Source organism: Bufo gargarizans, chromosome 3 (assembly GCF_014858855.1).
Source record: "Bufo gargarizans isolate SCDJY-AF-19 chromosome 3, ASM1485885v1, whole genome shotgun sequence".
Classification (NCBI taxonomy): Eukaryota; Metazoa; Chordata; class Amphibia; order Anura; family Bufonidae; genus Bufo; species Bufo gargarizans.
This window is the reverse complement of record NC_058082.1, coordinates 258,500,668-258,513,978: the sequence shown is the minus strand read 5'-3', so window position 1 is coordinate 258,513,978 and position 13,311 is coordinate 258,500,668. Positions and strand designations below refer to the sequence as shown.

The 13,311-nt window shown below is 41.1% G+C and overlaps 1 protein-coding gene across 1 annotated transcript in view; it reads left to right on the top strand.

Moving 5' to 3' along the window:
* The window catches only part of NF1 (neurofibromin 1), a 192,512-nt gene that overhangs the window by 39,568 nt on the left and 139,633 nt on the right, over positions 1–13,311 (top strand). The window contains 10 exon segments of the mRNA XM_044285074.1: positions 1,783–1,917; positions 3,511–3,624; positions 3,973–4,052; positions 4,198–4,321; positions 4,465–4,711; positions 6,375–6,448; positions 6,570–6,653; positions 10,119–10,559; positions 10,737–10,876; positions 11,852–11,974. Of these exon segments, the coding sequence (XP_044141009.1) occupies positions 1,783–1,917; positions 3,511–3,624; positions 3,973–4,052; positions 4,198–4,321; positions 4,465–4,711; positions 6,375–6,448; positions 6,570–6,653; positions 10,119–10,559; positions 10,737–10,876; positions 11,852–11,974 (1,562 nt within the window).

Genomic DNA, 13,311 nt, shown 5'->3' with positions numbered 1-13,311 from the left:
TTTGTGTAATGGTATTGACTTTTTATATATATATATATATATAACAAAGAAATAGGACTGCACTCCAGTTGAATCTTCAGTGAAAAAAAGGTTTATTCACCCATAGGTGGCACAAGCTTGTGCCACCTATGGGTGAATAAACCTTTTTTTCACTGAAGATTCAACTGGAGTGCAGTCCTATTTCTTTGTTCCGTATTAGTGGGTAAGCACCAGTTACCATACTCGGACAGTGCACCCTCTATATTTGTTTTTTGACCTGGTGGTGCTGCTGGTAAATTTTCTTCTAGATATAGATATATATATATATATAGATATATATATATATATATATATATATATATATATATATATATATATATATATATATATATACACATATACACATATACACACACACACATATATATATACACATTTTTTCCTAAATCTTTCCAACTTTGCAATTGGCTTTTTATTTTTATTTTTTTTAATACACTTTAGGCTGCCCATACACCATGCAGTCCAGCTGCAGGATATGCATGCAGGTCACCATTAATTGCCGGGGCTGTACATGTATGGCCTGGTGGTTAGAGGTAATTCATGTTTGGGCATCCATAAATGAGTGTTTTTTTTTTTTTTTTTAAGTAATTTTATTTGTGTGTACAGCTGATCCAACTGACCAACCGCTGCTTTTTGTTTCCGATTGGAACTAATAAAACTGATCAGATCTGTCACATGATCAATTCCTTTAAAAGAGTTATTCCATGACTAATAAAAAAAAAAAATCAGACACCATATAGTACATGACAATCTTTCTAACAAAGCTAGAACAGGCCCTGTACCTCGCATGGATCCATCTCCACATTTATTGCTCTGCTAGATTTATGAGGCTGACAGCTCAAGGGGAGTGTCTTTTCTGCTGCAGCTAAGGGGGCGTGTCTCAGCTCTCCCTATCACAGCTCAGGAGGCAGTTGAAGGATGAAACTGAGCATGTGCGGCCGTCTCGGTGAGACAGACAAATAAATAAGAAAAATAAATAAACAGCAGGTGGCGCTACACAGATACATTTTATTGAATAACTCAGTGGCTGAATAACTAAATCTTTAATTACATGGAATTACAAAAGTATTCAGACCCAGGTGCTGGTTTGAAAACTGTAGTCTATTTTTCGTGGGACAACCTGTTTAATGTTCCAAATATGTAAAAGCAGACTCATCTGTTAAAAGGTAGTTGTAGCCTGGTATAATTGGCATGATTTTGAGGGCTATAATAGCCAACCAGATCGTAAGCTCATAAACAGTTTTACTATGCAATGAATAGGGTATTGCGATATACATCTAGCGGCACCCCCACTGTTTATCCTTCTGGTCCACATTCATTTGTTTATAAATGTATTCATTCATTCTTTAGAAGATTAAAATAAGTATATAGTTATATCTCTGTCTAGACTATATACGTCTCTGGGGCTATAGCTGAGAGACTATTTTTATTCAGGGGAGGAAGGTGCTAACAAGAGCAAATTGCAATGCATCCTGGGAGCTGCTGCCCACCCACAGAAAGAGCAGAGTCTGTTTTAAATTTGCGGATAATCCCTTTAATGATATGACCGGACCACTCACTGCAGAGAATGTATATTTTTAGGCTAAGGCTCCACAGCAACACAGAGTTGTAGTTATGTGAATCCTGTGGAGCCCTAGCCGAAGTTTTTCTACAACTGAGAAAGCGTATGTTTCCTGACTGTTTAATGCCAAAAGTATAGTGTATGATTCCTTCTATTGATAGTGTGCTGGAATTTTTCCTCAGAGTCTTACCTTTAAAGAGAAAATGCCATACCTTAAATTTAAAGAGAAGCCCACCGATCTGGAGACCAGAAGTTATAAGTACTTGTTGCTGTCAATAGTCAAACTCATCCATGGGGACCCAAAGCTGCTTTTATATGTAAGGAAATTCTGTTGCCCTTTCTTGATGATTATAATAAAAATGTCATACTGCTTGCTGTGATTGTAAATGGTCACTATTGTTTCCACAGAGTGATTATCTCATAAATCAGTAGTACAGCTGAATATAAGAAATTTTGTAAGATACCTTAGCAGAGAAAAATCCCCCCTCCCCAATTAGACTATAATTGATTGCTGAAGTATTGAGCTAGAATGAGTGACAAAAAGGAGCTTATTTAAAGAGACAAACACGTGCTGCCCATAGAAGTCTGTAGGGATGGAATGAAGACTGTTGCTTGAAGGAGAAAAATGAATTTTTCTCTGATAACATATATTACAGAGTTTCTTATATTTACCTGTACTATCGGTTTATGGCAAGTGTGTTGAAATGACCATGACCATTTAAAGTCTAATGAAGTCCATATGATCCTTGAATTGGTCTTTTTATGAATAGCTATTGCCTTAATTTTTCACAGTATATCTTATGACTTGCAGCTGCAACTTTTCCTTACTGCTGGATGTCATCTTTTCAGCAGTCAAAATGTTATAAGATGCAGGGATTTTGGAGTTGCCTTGAGAATCTTGGTAGCATGCTACATCAAGGCATCAGTTTTTGTTCCCCCCCCCCCCCCTCCTAATTCAAGTCCGTTAGTACGTTAAATGCATGAAAGTGGTTTTTCCATCTAAATATTTGTGGCAATGTCAAATAGTTGTAGTTCTCCAGCAACTCTCCCTTCACTTCAGAGGGCATTATCAAGACAGTTGCTGCGCAGGCGCGTCCACACTTTATAAAATAGCCAAGCGCTGGCTTGCTGTTTTCAGCAGTAACATTAAGGTGGCCGCTCTTGCGCAGCTTGTTCATTTATTGCTATAGGACCTTTGAAAATAGGCGAGTGTGCTTGCTCAGCTATTTTCGGAAGTCTGATAGCAGTGAATGGAGAGCACACCGTGCATGCCGGATTTGCACCATCTGACATCTGTGGCATATTTATGGTAGTGATATGCCACAAATGTTTATATGGGGAAAACCCCTTTAACTGTACCTTGTGCTGCAGGATCTATATTTCAGCTGTTAGAATCAGTAACTAAATCTGTAGAACAGGGATGCTCAACCTGCGGCCCTCCAGCTATTGTAAAACTACAACTCCCAACATGCCCTGCTGTAGATTGATAGCTGTAGGCTGTCCAGGCATGATGGGAGTGTTAGTTTTGCAACAGCTGGAGGGCCGCAGGTTGAGCATCCCTGCTGTAGAATATACAAAACCTTGATGTATCTTTTATGTCTACCTGTAAAATGTAGTTCCCCAAGTGAATGAAACTGAGCTGCAGTACCAGGTGCAGGCTCCCATGCAGATGGTCCTCTGTGTCATGTTCCCGGAAACACTGCAGCTCATTGATTGAACTGAGCATTGGAGGTCCCAAGTGTTGTAACCCATGACGATCACACAGTGATGGTCTTTTCTAACACCAGTAACTCTTTAGGGAAATGCGGAGCTTTGTATTTGCACCGTTGCGTTAGTTTTACAGATTACAGGAGGTCAACCCATAATTTGGAAATGTGTTTGTTCCCTATGTTGCATGTGTTTGCGTCCAGAACCCAGGAAAAGCAGGACCTGACACACAGAACAGTACCGCAGAGTTAATTAACGGATTGGTACAGTTGGTCCCCCAGACAAACATGCCGGAGGTGGCACAAGAAGCCATGGAGGTGAGCTCTCTTTTCTGATGTTACTACTGTTATCAAAGGTGTCTGATAAGAACCAGACATGTTGGGTTGGAATTACTTATGCCAGTTTTCTGAAGCTAATTTCTGTAGTTCCACACCTCAGCAGTGACGTAAACCGTTCTCATTGTGGGGTGTTAGCATCACAGGCATTCAGGCCATATCCACAGCACCCAGCTTAGGTAGAAGTGAATGGAAAGAGAGGAGCATGTTTCACCACCTCTCTATTCACTCCGTCCCCTGTTTTTGACCTAGATATGGGTCCCACACCGTGATGGGAAATGATATGTTAAATACTATCTCTATTTGATGAATATATTCTTTGTGTAATAGGCATTGTTGGTTCTACATCAACCAGACAGCATTGAACTGTGGAATCCAGATGCACCAGTAGAAACCTTCTGGGAAATAAGGTAGGTCAAATGGGACAAGTGCTGCCATTCATGTCCTCGACTCAGTGTACGGAGCTGTGCTGTTCCAGTACCACCTGAGCCTCTTCTCATATGTAAAATTCTGTTTTTATATTTTATTAACTTTCTTTTACTGTCTCTCCTATAGTTCTCAAATGATCTTCTGCATATGTAGGAAATTGACAGGCCACCAAATGCTCAACAGCACGGAAGTCCTTAAATGGCTCCGAGAAATATTGATTTGCAGAAATAAATTTCTTCTTAAATACAAGGTATTTATTTATTTTTGTCTATTGATTCGTTATACTAATCATCTGGATCTGCATTTAGTTGGACTTTGTGTTGATTTCTCTGTACATTAGACTAGGTGGATGTAGTTTCCTGCATGCAATAATATTTTGACTTCTTTCTGAAGGAAAGTGCTGCAGCTGGAAGTGGAATCCCAATTTGCCGACAAGCTCAGACTAAATTGGAAGTTTCCCTCTACATGTTTCTCTGGAGCCCAGATATTGAAGCTGTTCTAGTGGCAATGTCATGTTTCCGGAGCTTGTGTGAAGAGGCTGAAATCCGTTGTGGGGTGGATGAAGTGTCTGTCCACAATTTCTTACCAAATTACAACACCTTCATGGAGTTTGCATCTGTCAGCAATATGTTGTCAACTGGTATGGACACTTATGAAATAAGCACCTCTGTATCAAGGGCAGGCATATCGGAGGACCATTAGCGTTTCACATGCCAGTGTTAGTTAAAACTTTGTCAGAGGGAGATTTAACCAATTATACATTTGTCGAACCCTCTGCTCTTCGTGTGCCACATGTGAAATGAGAGCTACTCCAGCCAGGAGCCGGAGAAGATTTTGGTTGAATTGTGCACCAGTTTTCTGGTGCATATGTTGTTAAATGAGTTAGGGCAGGCTGGGGAGGGCAGTTGCCGGGACCCCAAGAGTTTCAACCATGACCATAATTAAAGAGGACCCGTCTCCTCTCCTGACATGTCTATCCTAGGCTACATGCACACGACTGTTGTGTGTTTTGAGGTCCGCAAAACACGGATGACGTCCGTGTGCGTTCCGCAATTTGCGGAACGGCACGGGCAGCCTTTAATATAACTGCCTATTCTTGTCTGCAAAGCGTGGACAAGAATAGGACAGGTTATATTTTTGGGGCGGACCACCGAACGGATTAACGGATGCGGACAGCACATAAAGTATGACTAGATACTGTCAGCCTGTGCAGGGATACCTCCAACTGGTGTAACACCCAGTTGTACCTTCATAAACTTCTTTCAGGAATAAGAGGGGAATGGCACAACTTAGTCTCCAGATAGAAGTGTCTTTACTTGTTGAATACCATTATTTACTAAAGCAGACAAGTCAGGAGAAGTGACAGGTCCTCCTTAAAGGGTTTCTACCACTTGCTTTGCACACATTTAGTTTTCAGACACTAGCGATCCGCTAGTGTCTGATGTACAATACAAGCTAAGTATTATATTCTTCTGTTCGGCCGTTTGGTTTAAAAAAGCACTTTTATATTTATGCAAATGAGCCTCTAGGTGCTATGCGGGCGTCTTTTCAGCACCTAGAGGCTCCGTCTACCTTCATAAACTGCCGCCCAGCTCGTCGCTCCAGCAAGCCCATCTCCTAGTGAATTCGATCCTCCCCCTGCTTCTGGCGTCCGAAATCTCGCGCCTGCGCCGTTCGTCTCTGCATTCGGCGCAGTCAATGTCTGACTGCTCCCTGCTCAGACATTTCCACTGCGCATGCGCCAAATGCCGCCGAATGCAGAGACGAACGGCGCAGGCGCGAGATTTCAGACGCCAGAAGCAGGGGGAGGATCGAATTCACTAGGAGATGGGCGTGCTGGAGCGACGAGCTGGGCGGCAGTTTATGAAGGTAGACGGAGCCTCTAGGTGCTGAAAAGACGCCCGCATAGCACCTAGAGGCTCATTTGCATAAATATAAAAGTGCTTTTTTAAACCAAACGGCCGAACAGAAGAATATAATACTTAGCTTGTATTGTACATCAGACACTAGCGGATTGCTAGTGTCTGAAAACGAAATGTGTGCAAAGCAAGTGGTAGAAACCCTTTAATTGGAGCCATGTACTGAGTCTTCGGTCATCCTACATTGTACTGACCAGATTGCGCCCTCCATTTTTACACGCCTAATCTCAGGAATGAGCTTGAGGATATTCTCCAACATTCCCAAGCTTTTCTTCATATGGATGGCTTGTGTTCTACGTTGTAAATCTGACCTAAGGTTCACTAAGATGTCAAAAAGAAAGCAGACTGTCACAGTTCACCTTCTGACTAACTGCTGTGTTTTAGGCAGAGCAGCTCTACAGAAGCGAGTTATGGCCTTACTTAGAAGAATAGAGCATCCGACAGCTGGAAACACAGAGGTGAGTTTCTCCTCTTCTGGCAAACGATGTTATTTTTTACTTTTTTATTTTTTGCATAGTTCAAATAAGATAAGTTGCATGTGTTCGACATTATTTCTGAATAGTATGTGTTTCTTTTTAGGCATGGGAAGACACATATGCAAAGTGGGAGCAAGCAACAAAGTTAATCTTAAACTTCCCAAAGACTAAACTGGAAGATGGTCAGGTAGAGAAACAATGTTGCCCTTTTGTTTCTTTAAAATGTATAAACTTACTTTACTGTCATTTCCACATTAAAACCGCTGTCACGGTGAAAATGCCATGCACGTCCCAGACGTTATGAGAAAAGATTCCGTATATATTGTATTATATTAACCAGCTCAGCTCCCGTAGCTTAAACCCCCTTAATGACCAGACCACTTTTTACAATTCTGCACTACACTACTTTTACACTACAGTTTATTGCTCGGTCATACAACTTGTCACCCAAATGAATTTTACCTCCTTTTCTTCTCACTAATAGAGCTTTCATTTGGTGGTATTTCATTGCTGATGACTTTTTACCTTTTTTTGTTATTAATCTAAATTGACTACATTTTTTGCAAAAAAAAAAAAGAAATTTTTCACTTTCTGCTGTAAAATTTTTCAATTAAAACTACATTTCTATATACATTTTTCTCTAAATTGATTGTTCTACATGTCTTTGATTAAACAAAAAAAGCAATAAGTGTATTTTTATTGGTTTGGGTAAAGGGTATAGCGTTTACAAACTATGGTGCAAAAATGTGAATTTACGCACTTTGACTTTCTGAGCACCTGTCATGTTTCCTGAGGTTCTACAAAGCCCAGACAGTAGAAACACCCCACAAATGACCCCATTTCGGAAAGTCGACACTCTAAGGTATTCACTGATAGGCATAGTGAGTTCATGGAAGTTGTTATTTTTTTGTCACAAGTTAGCTGAAAATGATTTTTTTTTTTTTCTTACAAAGTCTCATATTCCACTAACTTGTGGCAAAAAAATTTTTTTTACATGAACTCACCATGCCCCTCACGGAATACCTTGGGGTGTCTTCTTTCCAAAATGGGGTCACTTGTGGGGTATTTATACTGCCCTGGCATTTTAGGGGACCTAAAGTAGTTTGGAATCCAAATGTGTAAAAAATGCCCTATGAAATCATAGATACTTATTGGAATTTGGGCCCCTTTGCACACCTAGGCTGCAAAAGTGTCACACATGTGGTATCGCCGTACTCGGGAGAAGTAGGGCAATGTGTTTTGGGGTGTATTTTTACATATACCCATACTGTGTGAGATAAATATCTTTGTAAAAGACAACTTTTCCCTTTTTGTTTTTATACAAATTGTCATTTTACAGAGAGATTTCTTTTACCCAGCATGGGTATATTAAAAAATACACCCCAAAACACATTGCCCTACTTCTCCTGAGTACGGCGATACCACATGTGAGACACTTTTTTGCAGCCAAGATGCGCAAAGGGGCCCAAATTCCAATGAGTACCTTTTAGGAGGGCATTTTTAGACCTTTGGATTCCAGACTTCTTCTCACGCTTTAGGGCCCCTAAAATGCCAGGCAGTATAAATACCCCACATGTGACCCCATTTTGGAAAGAAGACACCCCAAGGTATTCTGTGAGGGGCATGGTGAGTTCCTAGAATTTTGTTATTTTTCGTACAAGTTAGCAGAAAATGTTTTTTTTTTTTTTTCTTTTTCCTCTTACAAAATCATTTTCCGCTAACTTGTGCCAAAAAAAATAAAAAATATTCTAGGAACTCGCCAATGCCCCTCACGGATGATCAATGACAGGGGGGTGATCAGGGGGTCTATATGGGGTGATCAGGGGTTAATAAGGGGTCAATAAGTGACAGGGAGGGGTGTAGTGTAGTGAGGTGCTTGGTGCTACTTACAGAGCTGCCGGTGTCCTCTGGTGGTCAATCCAAGCAAAAGGGACCACCAGAGGACCAGGTAGCAGGTATATCAGACGCTGTTAACAAAACAGCGTCTGATATACCTTTCAAGGGTTAAAATGCAGCGAATGATCGCCGCTGGCAGGCTGTAGATCAACTAGTTTACCTTCCGATCCTGTGAACGCGCGCTCCTGTGAGCACATGTTCACAGGAAATATCGCGTCTCGCGAGATGACGCGCCGGAGCGTCAAGGAGGAACAGACCGACCGCCTGCAGGACGCATCCCTGCGTTAGGCAGTCGGTAGCTGGTTAATATAAACTGCTCTTTGTGTTCAGTAGCCAAGTAGGCGGTATGACAGCTAACTATGTATACACATATATAAAGGGATGGCTGTCAGTCACCAGGTAAGACCACCTATATGTCTACTGACCTCAAAAAGACTGTACATTATTTTCATGGTGACAGGTTCCTTTTAAGGTGTAATCACATACAGTGGTTGTGTAATCTGTGATGGCTTTTTATTGAGTTTAACAATCCGAAAATGAGCATACACATAATGTTAGACATATTTTGCTGGAGCGGCATATGGTTTAAACAAGGGAATCTGTCACTGGACTATTAGTAGTAGTAATTTGGGATGAGCGAATCTACTTCGGATGAAACATCCGAAGTCGATTCGCGTAAAACTTTGTTCTAATACTGTATGGAGCAGGAGCTCCGTACAGTATTAGAATGTATTGACTCTGATGAGCAGAAGTTATTGCTTTGCGAAGTCTCGCAAGACTTCGAGCAATAACTTCAAGAAGTTTCACAAGGCTTCGCGCAATAACTTCAAGAAGTCTCGCGAGACTTCGAAGCAATAACTTTGGCTCTTTGGAGCCAATACATTCTAATACTGTATGGAGCTCCTGCTCATCCCCAGTAGTAATACATGAGTAGTTCTGCACATAAGGCGTTCAGGTTGACATTTTTTTATTTTCTGTCAGCACTCAAAGCTGTACTGGAATACACCGTCAGGACTGCTGTACCATGCTAACATAATGGAGGGGACTCATGTGCATGCACTACAGTCCTGACAGTGTATTTCAGCGCAGCTCTGAGTGCTGACAGTAGGGGAACGGGGAGCAGTAAGGAAAAAAATAATAATCTGGTGACAGATTCCCTTAAAAGGAGTTTTCCCAGTGATAATACTTATCCCTTATTCACAGTATCTGTGCGCTGGGGGGACAGCATATGGGACCCCCCAGCAATCACAGAACGGACTGCTGTACACATAGAACTGAATGTAGCAGTGGTCGTGCATGCACCTCTACTTCATTATTATGGGAAGCTTCAGGTGTCCCAGAGGTTGGACTCTTAGCTAACAGATGTTTATCCCTAAATCCTATGAGAAAACCCCTTTAAAGGGTTTGTCAGGCCTATGTGATGACCTATCCCTAGAATATGCAGTCAATGTGATCAGCAGAGGTCTGATCGTTGAAACAATGGAATAGCCATGGTGCTTCTTGGATTGGACCCGAATTACACATTATATGCATCCACTAGGAATATTCCCGCTTTTAGTTGGACAACCATTTTAAACTTCATTTTACACTACATTATTGCTTGAGCATAGTTTAGGACTAAGACAGATATTCTGTCTGTATATTTAGTTGGTACCTCTGGTAATGGATTTTTACCAAGTTAGTCAATTCTGATCCTTCAGACTGTGTTATCTGATGTTCGCTGAAATATGATTCATTCAAACGACTTTACCTACAGGTCACTGAAAGTCTTCATAAGACCATTGTGAAGAGGAGGATGTCTCACGTGAGCGGAGGTGGATCTATAGATCTTTCAGATACGGACTCTCTCCAGGAGTGGATTAACATGACTGGGTTTCTTTCAGCCCTTGGTGGAGTTTGTCTGCAGCATCGAAGCAGTGTCGGACTTGTCACTTACAGTCCGCCAATGGGCCCTGTAAATGAACGCAAAGGCTCTGTCATCTCAATGGTGTCTACGGAGGGAAATGCTGAAACCCCTGTCAGCAAGTTTCTTGATAGGCTTCTGTCTTTGATGGTATGCAACAATGAGAAGGTTGGAGTGCAGATACGAACAAACATTAAAGACTTGGTTGGTTTAGAATTAAGCCCTGCCTTGTATCCAATGCTCTTTAACAAAATGAAGAACAATATCAGCAAGTTTTTTGACTCCCAGGGGCAGGTAAGGAAGTAGACGCTGATGTGTTTTACACATGTGTGTGTTTAATATTCAGTTTGGCAGTCTGTGCAGAACGCAGAAGTCCATCTGTCTGCATCTTGCTTGTGCATACACTTTTGCATGTCCCATTGGGTCTGCCTAGTTAAACTGTTGATTTAATGAGCTTTCCTTGTATTTTAGGTTTTACTTAATGACACCAATACCCAGTTTGTTGAACAGACAATTACCATTCTGAAGAACTTGCTCGATAATCACACAGAAGGCAGTTCTGAACATTTGGGACAAGCCAGTCTTGAGACCATGATGCTCAATCTTGTCAGGTAATCTAAGAGATTTGCTTTTTTTAATACTAAGCAGTATTTGGGTATTAATATTATAGATCCTAAGCACCTAAAGGAGTTATCCCATGATTAATGTAAAATAAAAATGAAAAACGGACATCCTATAGTACATGACAGTCTCTTTCTAAGGGCTCATGCACACAACCATGCATCCAATCTGCATTTTTTGGACCCATTAACTTCAGTGGGGCAGCAAAAGATGCATATCTGTATGTCTGTTCCACAGCACCCTCAAAAGATAGAACATGTCCTATTCTTGTCCATATTAGGGACAAGGATAGGACAGTTCTGTTATGGACTGGATGATCCGTTCATTGAATAGCTCAGTGGCTATGCACATTATTTTTTTTTTTTTTATTACATGCAATTACAACAGCATTCAGACACAGATGCTAGCTTGAAAACTAGAATATTCCTTGTGGGACAACCCCTTTAAAGAGGTTTTCCCACAAGTTATAATTTATTACTTATCCACAGGATATGTAATGTTTAGTTTGATCGCTGGACAGGGTCCCAAGCACTCACTGCACAACCATAGTGAGGAAGGATTTGATTGTATTGTATTGACTGTATATTGTGTGTATGGGACGAGTGCGGAGTTGTCTTGACTGCTGCACCATTCTAACTCCACACTCTGGTCATTCAGTGAAGAGGAATCGGGGCGCACATCTATTGCCTATACACAGAGGGTACAGTATTGTAGCCAACTGATAACATTTACTAATGGAAAGAAAACCCAGAAAATAATTAGAATGTATCAAAAGTTTCCACGTGTCTTCTGTAGAAATTACAGCAAACTTATGCAAACACTACTGTGAGTTATGAAAAAAATGGCCGCCTAAGCTAAAATAGCACTGTGCATGTTTGTTTGGAGGCACTTCAGTCACCTGATTGGGGGTCACTCGCCTCATCCATTTACGTATAGTCTCTAATTCACCAAAAATGTATTAATAGGTATGTCCGTGTACTGGGGAACATGGTGCATGCCATTCAGATCAAGACAAAGCTTTGTCAACTGGTGGAGGTGATGATGGAAAGAAGGGACGATCTTTCTTTTTGTCAGGAAATGAAATTCAGGTGAGTACTAGAGTTACAAGATACAATGGCCTCAGCATACAATATTTTCAACATACAGTGGTCTTTTCTGGGCCATGGTAAGTTGAAAATAGACTGAACATACAATTTCTCAGACTCAGATCCAACTAATCAGCATGGTCATTTGACTGGTAAAGCACCTTTACTGGTTGTCTAGTATTACCGTAGAGGGGCTACATATTCTGTACTGCCCCCTGTCTGTGTTAGGGTGAGCTGCTTCGTTGGGCACTCGGTGAATTGGGACTTTATTTTTGTTCTCGTACATGTATGTACTATGCCAGACCCTAAAGAAGCTCCTGCCCTCAACCATAGAAAGGGATTTACAGCTTCCAGCATCTACTCCTGTCTGCTTTATGTAAGGACTTTATCTGTTTTTATCTGCTTATTTTTCTTAAAACGTCCCTTTTTCTTATCTTGGGATGACATATTTGAGCTTTGGAACCAATTTATTGGTTTTCCATGGAGTTATGGACTAAAGTCACAATCATTTCAATTTACAATGAAAGTCCAGGAACCAATTAATATTGTAACTTAACCATTGTATATTTAGTGCAGCAGAACTTGGTGAGGCAAGTTTCTTATCTGCAGCGCAGCTGTCCAGCAGAGAGTTCTCTGGACCCAGCATCGCTGGATAGTGCTTCCTGGCCGCCGGACCCCATTAAGTGTAATGGGATCCAGCAGAGATCCTGACGCATATATGCAGAGAGTCAGCTGGATGAAAAAACGCTGCATGTAACAGTTTTTTTTGGCCACCCTATTCACTGCCGGAGAGCTGTGCCGAAGAGGTGCAGGGACTTGTAAAACAACCTACATGTGTACTATCTTTACTGAATGTCATGAAATTACTTTTATCTGAGATTTCTAGTATATCTGCATTAGCTAATTTGCTATGTGACACAAAAACTACAGACTGTCTGCATTTTATGCTAAATCACAGTTCTGATCAATACAGACATAAGAAGTCCAAATTCGTCACTAGTGTCATTTTATTTTGAAGAAGTCACATAGCACCTTCACCAGTATAAAACGTAACCTTCAATGGTATTTGTTAGAAATGCCCTAATTCGTGCCTAAAAATCTCTATCTACTTAGGCTGGGTATATATGGACTATTGCTGGGGGAGGGAAAAATATCTGACCTTTCAGCTTGCCCTATAATCTATTAACCCTGCCTACAAAAACGGAATAGCCGTCCCGATAGGGGCGATCCCGTGCCGGGAACCTCCTAATCACCCTGTATGGCCCTGACAAGGGATAGATACTACCACCTACAGAGACCCACTATACAACTGTCAGGTGTCAAATGTCAGTAGTCTAAAT